The sequence below is a fragment of the Orycteropus afer genome, unplaced genomic scaffold, assembly GCF_000298275.1.
Source record: "Orycteropus afer afer isolate SDZICR_OR568_19922 unplaced genomic scaffold, OryAfe1.0 scaffold00174, whole genome shotgun sequence".
In the NCBI taxonomy this organism is placed as follows: domain Eukaryota; kingdom Metazoa; phylum Chordata; class Mammalia; order Tubulidentata; family Orycteropodidae; genus Orycteropus; species Orycteropus afer.
Window position 1 is genome coordinate 5,972,505 of NW_006921761.1, and position 8,621 is coordinate 5,981,125.

Below are 8,621 nucleotides of genomic sequence, written 5' to 3' on the forward strand. Positions count from 1 at the left end.
CCGAGGACGTGCTGGACCTTGGTCCCTGACCCCGGACCCCGTGCGGGTCCAGACCCGACTCCCGCTCCACCTGGCTGCAGCCCGCCTTCGCCGGCGTGGACCCCAGGCCAGACCCCCACCGTGCGCCTCCCACCAGCCCCGTGTCACAGCAGGGAGGCGCGGCAGTGGGTGCTCGAGCCTCTCAGAACCCATGTACCCCAACCCGGGTCCCCATCCACCCACTTCCAAGGCCAGCGGCACTTTGGGCACTGCGACCCTCTCCTGGTGGCACGAGGCCTAGTTCTGCCTCCCTCTCCGGAGTGGTCCCTGCCCTGGAGGGGATACTAGGTGAGGCTCGCCCCCCAGGCCTCCACTCAGAAGAGCTGGTGAAAGGAACTTCATTTGGGCGAAAAAGCCCATAAAAATCCACGTCCACCTCCAAGAGCACAGCCCCTAGGAGCATCATGGCCCCAAGAGCATGACCCTAGGAGCACCCCCTAGGAGCACAGTCCCCCAGAAACACCATCCCTGGAGCATTTGACCCCGGAAGCACCAACCCCCAGGAGTACCATGCCCCAGGAACACAGTCCCCCAGGAGCACCCCCCCAGGAGCACCCTCCCTGGAGCACCAGCCCCCAGGAGCATCATGCCCCAGGAACACAGTCCCCCAGGAGCACCCCCCCAGGAGCACCAGCCCCCAGGAGCACCAGCCCCCAGGAGCATTGTGGCCCCAGGGGCATGATCCCAGCACCATCCCCCAGAAGCACCATCCCCCAGAAGCACCCCCAGGAGCATCATGACCCCAGGAGCACTATCTCTCAGGAGCACCCCCCCAGGAGCACCTCCCCAGGAGCACCCCCCCAGGAGCACCCCCCCAGGAGCACCCCCCAGGAGCACCCCCCCAGGAGCACCGTCCTCCAGGAGCACCCCCCCAGGAGCACCGTCCTCCAGGAGCACCCCCCAGGAGCACTGTCCCCCAGGAAGACTCTTCCCCAGGAGCACCCCCCCAGGAGCACCCCCCAGGAGCACTGTCCCCCAGGAAGACTCTCCCCCAGGAGCCCAGTCCCCCAGGAGCACCTCCCAGGAGCACCTCCCAGGAAGACTCTCCCCCAGGAGCACTCTCAGGACACAGAAGAAGGACAGCCATCCACTTCATCGGGCACATCCAGACCCACACACACTGACGGCCATGTTGGGTGAGGGACTGTGGCTGCCCAGAGGGGACCTCTGCCTCCTTGACTGCAGTCAGTTTCCTGTGTCTTTTGAGGAGGCACTTGGTGACAATGACCTCCTCTGTTGGCTAGCAGGCCAGGCCAGCTGAGCTCCTCGAGGCAAGGGCTGTGGGGCTCCCCGGGCAGTGAAAGGTCAGGAAGGACCTGCTGGCCCCAAAGCTGCTCCTGACGGAGGGACAGGCAAGGTGCATGGGGAAACTGAGGCCACCCCGTCTGTGGTGGCTTGTTCTTCCCCCCACCCAGGAGCAAGTCTGACTTCTGGGGTTGAGTTCCTTCCCAGGATGTGGTCCAGCGCCTGCGGGAGCACAAGGGCCCTGGAACGGACAGTCAGGCAGCCGCAGATCAGGAAGAAAGGCGAGTTTCAGGGTCGACTCCCCGTGCGGCCAGCAGAGGGCAGCAGAGGTCTGGCCGGCACTGCGTGGGTAGCGGCCAGTGGAGGCTGAGGGCTGCTCACCAGCCTTTTCCCCTCAGTGTCTGGGACACACGTAGAAGGGCAGATAACGTGCAGACCCCGACTCCTGCCCCGCGCCTTCCCTGCAGCTAGTGGCGTGCAAGCTGGTCAACTGGATGGGAACGCCAGCCCCCGACCCCCGCAGCCCCTGGACACTTCCTCCTCCCACCAGGGCAGGCCTGGGGCAAGGGCAGGAAATGACTGGCAGGCCATTCTATAAGCCAGGGCCACTGGGAGAGAGAAGGAGTTGGTGCCACAAACCACGGCTTCCTGCCTCAACAGCCGCCCACCCCCATCTGGGCAGGGAAGGCCCCTGCACCCCTACACTGCCCCTCAGCTCCAGCCCCCTGCCCCAGAGCTTGACCTGCATGCCCAAAGGGCAGCCCGGACTCCCTCCTCAGCACTGCTCAGGGACCACCAAGCCCTCCTCCTCATGTCCCCAGCAAGGGGTCCCCTGGCAGGGGCTGCCCCCTCGCTGCCCTCCTGCCACCACCCAACAGTCAGAGGGGACCCCAAGTCACAAAGCCTGCTAGGGCCTGTGAGATGGGGTACCTTTGACCCCAGCTGGGCTTCCCTTGCTCCGGCTTCAGCCCTTTGGGGGTGGGGGATGGGTCTCCAGTAAAATACCTTTGGGGGGGTGAAGGGAGTAGGGGGCAAGCTGGGTGCAGAGCAGGGGACAGAGCCTGAGGTGGGAGCGAGCAGAGGGCAGAGAGGCTGGTGGCTGGGCCAGATGGTCCCAGACAAGAGGATGGGCAGGGACAGATACGCGGGGGCCCTCCTGCCTGTGCACAGACTGGACACAGCTCTTCAATGTTTGCTCTTTACTGGTTCTGTGCCTGCCCACTGGAGCCAGTACATACCAGCCTGCTGGTCACTGCACTCGGTGCTCACATAGCCCACACCGGGGGTCACCCACTGTGGAAGGAGGCTCCTACCCCGGGACCAAGGCATCTGGGCTTGGCCCCCAGCCCCAGGGCCCTACCTTCAGCTCCATCTTCACCCCACGTCCCAGGACAGCTGGGGCCACCCCCTCAGTGACTCCCTCCCTGTCCGCCCCATCCCTTCCTCAGATGTCTCCCCCAGTGCCCACCAGCCTCCCCCTTCATGCAGCCTCCTGCTCCCTGGCCTCTGAGACCCATCTCCTCCTTCACCAGGTAGGGCCCTGAGGTTTTACTCAACATCCAGTCAGGCTTGGAACCAGCCCTCGAGGTCCTCGTAGACCTGGCCACGTGGCAGGTGGGGGTAGCAGGAGCAGATGTGGCAGAAACGCTCCTGCCAGTCGCTGAGCAACCGCACACGCAGCCGGTGGCGCCATGCAAAGAAGCGCTGGTAGCGGCTCTCGTTCATGCCGGCCAGGAAGCGGGCCAGCTCGCGGGCCGAGCCAAAGTCGTCCACGTGCACAAAGGCGTCAGGGGGCACAAAGGCCTCATAGTTGGCCCGCGGGGGACCCAGCACCACTGGCACGGCGCCAGCCACCAGCGCGTTACGCCAGAACTTCTCGGTGATGTAATCACGGTGCTGGGAGTTCTCAAAGGCCAGGTAGAAGCGGTAACGAGCCACAGTGGACAGCAGGCAGTTGGCACAGAGAGGCCGCCCACTGGCACGCCCAAACACATCTACGCGCAGGTGGGGCGCCAGCTGCCGGTACAGCTGCACCCGCCGCTGGCGCTCCTGGAAGTTGCTGACTACCCAGGCGGCCACCCCTCTCTTGGCTGGCGGCAGCGGGGGCAGGGGCCCGGTGCGGGGCTCCAGGCGGCCGTAGGGCACAAAGATGTCCGAGTCTCGGCGGTAGCTCAGCACCCAGTTGAAGATGCCACGGAAGCGGCCGAGGCCACGCGTGTGGCTGGGCGACTCCATGGAGGCCCAGACCCAGGGCTGCCCGCGCGGCCGCCGGTCCAGAGGCAGGTGTACCCGACGCACCTGTAGCTCGCGGTGGTGGAAGACCACAGCGTCCGCGCTGGCCAGCAGGCTGCGGTTGGTGCTCAGGCGGCAGCGGGGGGCACCGAAGCGGGCACACGTGTTGCCCGGCAGGTCTGGGGGCCAGTCCGTGAAAGGCCAGTGCCAGATGAGGATGGTGAGGGTGGGCTGGGGCTCCTGGGTCCCCCCAGCGCCCGGCCAGGGTGCTCGCAGGAACCAGAGGGCCAGGAGTAGGACACCCACACCCAGGCCCCCCACAGCCCGCAGCCTCCACCTGGCCAGGACCTGCAGCAGGGATAAGAGGAGGAGAGGCCATCACCCCAGGGGGGCCCAGAGACACCCACAGCCCGCCGCCCACTCCCCATGGCCGGGCTTCCTCACCATCAGGCACACGCAGGCACCTGTCATCCAGCACCACCCTCAGCCACACGACCAGAGTCAGTTAGGGCGGCACCTTGTCCTTAAATCACAGCTGCCGTCAGGCAGAGGCTCCCAAAATCACAGCTGTGCGTGCTCCGCCCCACGCTGAACAGGCCACCTTCCCGCTGCAGCCCCACCCCCGCCAGAGGGCCAGGCGGCCTTTGGCATTGCCAGCTCCTCTGCCCCCCGCCTCCCTGTCTGGGGCTCTGGTGCTAGGGGGCGGCTACTGGGGACCCCACATCCTTCAGACACAGCTCGCAGCTGACCCTACCGTGCCCTGTTGCTCACCACAATTGTAGGTCTGCACCTAGCCAGTGGGGACCCAGCCTGGCCCCGCTGGCTGCCGAAAGGCTCAGAGGTGACCCTGAACACACAGGAGGGCAGGAGCAGGCCTGGCTGGCCTCAGGGAAGGCGCCCACGTGGGGCACCCCAGAAGGGCTGGCACCACCCTCCCACCAGCTGTGGTCTCGCCCACTTCCCTGCTCACTGCCTGTCCCCCTGGGGCCCCGACCCTCGCAGCACATGCACTCTGCTGAGCTTCCTCCGCCCCCCCAGGCCAGGCCACCCCCACCTGCAGGCACCTTGCCCCAGAACCCAGATCTGCAGAGAGGGGTCTGCTCACACGAGGCCCCACGACACAGGGCACAGGGCGCAGCAGGCGCTGCCGCGTGGGTATCCTGCCCAAGGACACTTCAGGCTGGCCCGGGGTCCTGGGTCTCCTGGTCACTTCCTTTGGGCCTCAGCTAGGCCGCCTCAGGGAGGGGGCTTTCCAGGCTGGAAGGGGAAGGAGACATTCCGTCCCTGACGCAGGCGGGCAAGGGGCTGGCGCCTGATGCAGGAAGAGGAAGACCTGAGGGCCAGACCCACCTCCTCTGGCTGCCCTAGGGTCCACTTCCTTCCCCTCTCGCTCTGACCCCTCTAGGCCGGGAGGGTCACCAACTCAGCAGCCGTACAGAGGGACCCCAGCTCCAGCCGCACCCCACTCTCCACAGAAGTAGCACCCTGTGGCCCCCTCCCCCCAGCTGGACCTCGCCCTGCCTGCTGTCCCGGACCTGTCCCTGGCGTGGCATGGCCTGGCCCTTCTATGCACAGTCTTGCAGGCCCTAGAGCATGTCTTAGGGAAGGAACAGCGACCAGGAACTGCCAGCCAGGCCCACCTCCCCCACTCCCAGAGGCCTTGCCCTGCCTGGCCACTCTCAGGGCCCACAGACTGCTGGCCACCCTGAGGGTGAGGATGCTATCCAGGGTGAGGCCTGGGAGCTGGCAACGGACCCCAGGGGGTGGAGGGAAGTCCAGGAGAGGGGAGGCAGTGGGGCCCCTCAGAGCCTCCCCACCCCCTGCCCCAATAACCTCTGAGTTGTGGTGGGAACTTGTGCAAGACCTGACCTGAGGGGGAAGGGGGGCTGCGGATGAGGCTCAGCCTCCCGCCGGTGCTACCAGAGTGGGCCCGCTGGCCCGGCCGTCCAGAGCCACCCAGAGTCAGGGTGCCGAGGCTCGCCCACACTCGGCTTCCTGACGGGGTAACCCCAGGGGAGTCACGCCCTGGCTTCAGCCCTCTCTTCACCCCACCTCTTCTCCTTGCAGCAGGCAGAGAAGGGGGGCGCAGGAAGAACAAGACCCTGCTGCAGCCCGCCAGGGACCTGGCCATCCTTCCTGTTTTTGATAACCAGCCTGGCAGAGCCTTGCCACAGGCCCCACCCGCACCCACAGCCTCCCCACCGCGCCCTAGGCTGGGCTACCCCACCAGCACAGGTTGGTGGCTGTGGAGGCCCAGGTTCTGGGAACATGCCGGCAGGAAACGAGGGGCTCAGAGGGGGGTCCCAGAAATGGGTCAGAATGAAAGAAAGGTGTGAGAGAATGAGTCAAAGGAAGGTTGGTGACTCAACCTGCTGTCACCCCTGCCCAGTGCCTCCTGACCTTTGGGCCCCTGTGATGCAGGTGGGAGGCATCCACATGCGGGCTGAGTTCAGCAGCCAGCGAGCATCATGGGATCAGCAGCACGGCTGTCCCCACTACACAGCCCCAGAGCCCAGCGGCACGGCACTGATGAAGAAGCCTCAACCCAGCGGCCACGTACAGAAGGGCAGGCCACTGGGCCGCAGACTGCTGTCCCCTGCAGGCGGCAGCACCCGGGCAGCTGTGGGTGAGGCCACCGTGGAAGGCCAGCTGCTAGGTTTGTCTCAAGGGCCCCCTGGTGGTTATGCCCTGAAGTCACCTGACTCCTGTGATGGAGGCAGCAAAGGCTGAGCAGTGGGTGGAAGGGGTGGGGCTGGGGTCCAGGGAACACTGCTGGGCTCACCTTCAGGCAGGGGGTGCGTGGAGGATGGGGTTCCAGGAGGCTCATAGGGAACAAGGGGGACAGTCACAGAATCAGACACCCACCACCTGAGCCCAGCCCCTCACTCTCCTCCCTTCAGGCCCACACCCTTGTCCAGGTGCAGCTCTTGGGTCAGCTCCCAAATGACTCTCCCATGCCTTGATGCCCGTGGATCAGCACTTGGACCTCTCCTCTGTGATGCCCAACTTGAGGTGGCTCCGGGCCCAGCCCACCACCCCCCAGGCTGCCAGGAGGGTGATGGGTGTGAACTGCAGGGGAGGGGAGCACCCCATGGGTCCACCACCGGGGGAGGGAGTCTCACTGCCTAGAGACTTGTCGAGGGATCACACCAGCTATGTGCTGTGCCAAGGACGGGCTCACAGGTCGCACAGGAATGAGGGTGTTGCCTGTGGCCTCTGGGGGGCGGTGCACTGGACTGGAGAAGTTAGCCCAGGAGGTCACATGTTGTGGTTCCCTGGTGCCGCTCTGATGGGAATACACCACCAATGGGAGGCCTTAACAAACAGGAGTTTATTCTCTTACAGCGTGGAGGCTTTAAGTCCAAGTTCAAAGTGCCAGGCCCTAGGGGCTGGGGGAAAGCTCCTCAGCCTTGGGCTTCAGCTCTGCTTCCTGCTCCCGGCCCACTGGAGCTGGAGGCTTTTCTTCACTCAGACAGCTGCTGGGGCCTCCCAGTGCAGGCCCCTCAGCTTGTCACCTCAATGCAGCCACCTCTGGAAGGAGGCACCTTCTTCACCCAGTCCTCGGAGAGTGGGCAGCAGGCCTGGGGGCAGGTTTGGGATCCCCAAGAAAAGGAAACAGGGTACACTGGGGCCACTCCTGGCACCCAAGTCAGGCCAACAGGGTGCTCCAGGCCTGGGCATCCAGGCTGAGGGTTGGAACAGGCCCCAGGTACCTGGCTGGTGGCACCCAATCCAAGGGAGGCAAGGGGGAGGCATTTGGGGCCCCAGCAGATGCTAGGAAAAGGAAGGTGGGGACTGACAGAATCTGGGCATTCCTCAGGACCTCAGTGGAGGCCCTGGTTCTAGAGACAAGGTGGGCTGCCTGCTGGCAACCAGCCCCCAGCCCAGATGGCTGTGTACCAGAGTCCCCAGTTCAAGATACAGACAGGCACAGTGACTGACCTAGGCTTGGGCCAGGGCCAAGGCCTGGGACAAAGTGGCTGAGCATGACTTTGGACCTTCCTGGGAGAAACCTTGTTGCCCCTCCCATCCTGCAGCCAGCACTGGGGGGAGGGGCAAGCACCATGGCCCCAGGGACACCAATGGCCCAGGTCTGCAGACCAGCCCAGCACCCCGTGGGGCCTTGAGCAAGACTTCCTCTCTGCACCCCAGCGTTCCTGGAAAGAGGATAACATGACTCTCTCCTCATGGCACGGATTACATGATGGGGCCCATGGGGTACTCGGTCTGACCTGAGGATGCTGGCTCCTGGCCTGGCCCCTTCATCCTGTCTTGCACTAGGCCCTACTGCTGCCTGGTCCCAGAAGCCCATGTGCTCAAACTTGCACCCCTGCCCTCCTGCCACCAAAGAACAGCCCTCCAGACCTCTCGGCCCCTTTCGCGTATGTAGGGGGAATCCTGTCAAGGTGGCATTCAAGGCCCCTGCCATCTTGTCTGAACCCCTGATCTCATCACTTGTGTGTACCCATGTCCTCCAGATGATGCCCTGACCCCCCACCCACCCCAAACCCACACACACACCCCTGTGACAAACCCACACTCAGTGCAGCATCCCAGCCCCCTTCCTGCTATCTGCCCAGGAGGACTTGGGCACCGGTGGTGACATGGGCATGTGTGTGCCGCCCCTCCCTCCCCAACCACACAAGACAGGGTCTCTCCCAGAGAGCCAAGCAACTCCAAGCTGGCCCGGCCGTGCACTCTTTCCCATTAAGAACCACAAGGTTCCACGCTGCTGGGGCCCATGCAGGAAGGATGGGGACAGCCTCTGTATCTCCCCCGCCCTGTGTAAACGGCTTCCCAAGCAAGACAAAGAGGTGCCCCCTGTCTGGGGCTGCTGGGGGGGCCCAGGCCCCCCACCAGGCCCCCCAATGGGGGAGGGGGCTGAGGGTTAACCTGCTCTTCCAACACACCCAGGAAGCCACACACAGGCCACAGCTTTGAAACGTACTTTTAATCGGCTCTCGTCTACAAGGTAGCCGATCCTCCTGACACCTGGTCTACCGCGTCCTCACTGCCCCACCCCACGCATCCAATCTGGGGTCTGAATCCTGACCCGAGAAGCTCGAGCAGGAGCAAAGGGTGTCCCAGGACCCAGCGGCCCCTCA

At 64.8% G+C, this 8,621-nt stretch overlaps 3 protein-coding genes across 3 annotated transcripts in view; all 3 read right to left on the reverse strand.

The window, feature by feature from the left end:
- Nucleotides 1–2,656, reverse strand: part of ABCA2 (ATP binding cassette subfamily A member 2) — a 22,072-nt gene extending 19,416 nt beyond the window's left edge. Inside the window, exon 1 of the mRNA XM_007947062.1 lies at nt 2,645–2,656. Coding sequence (XP_007945253.1) covers nt 2,645–2,656 — 12 coding nt within the window. The remainder of the gene's footprint in view (nt 1–2,644) is intronic.
- Nucleotides 2,657–2,847: 191 nt separating this feature from the next.
- On the reverse strand, nt 2,848–3,987 carry FUT7 (fucosyltransferase 7). The gene is made up of 2 exons (XM_007947063.1): nt 3,961–3,987; nt 2,848–3,864 (listed from the first exon to the last, which is right to left on the reverse strand). Exons 1-2 carry the CDS (start codon nt 3,985–3,987, stop codon nt 2,848–2,850), a joined length of 1,044 nt encoding a protein of 347 aa, XP_007945254.1.
- A 2,502-nt stretch (nt 3,988–6,489) lies between these two features.
- NPDC1 (neural proliferation, differentiation and control 1) overlaps nt 6,490–8,621 on the reverse strand; it is a 7,711-nt gene continuing 5,579 nt past the window's right edge. The window contains exons 7-8 of the mRNA XM_007947064.1: nt 6,698–6,752; nt 6,490–6,585 (exon numbers count right to left, since the gene is read on the reverse strand). Coding sequence (XP_007945255.1) covers nt 6,490–6,585; nt 6,698–6,752 — 151 coding nt within the window. The remainder of the gene's footprint in view (nt 6,586–6,697; nt 6,753–8,621) is intronic.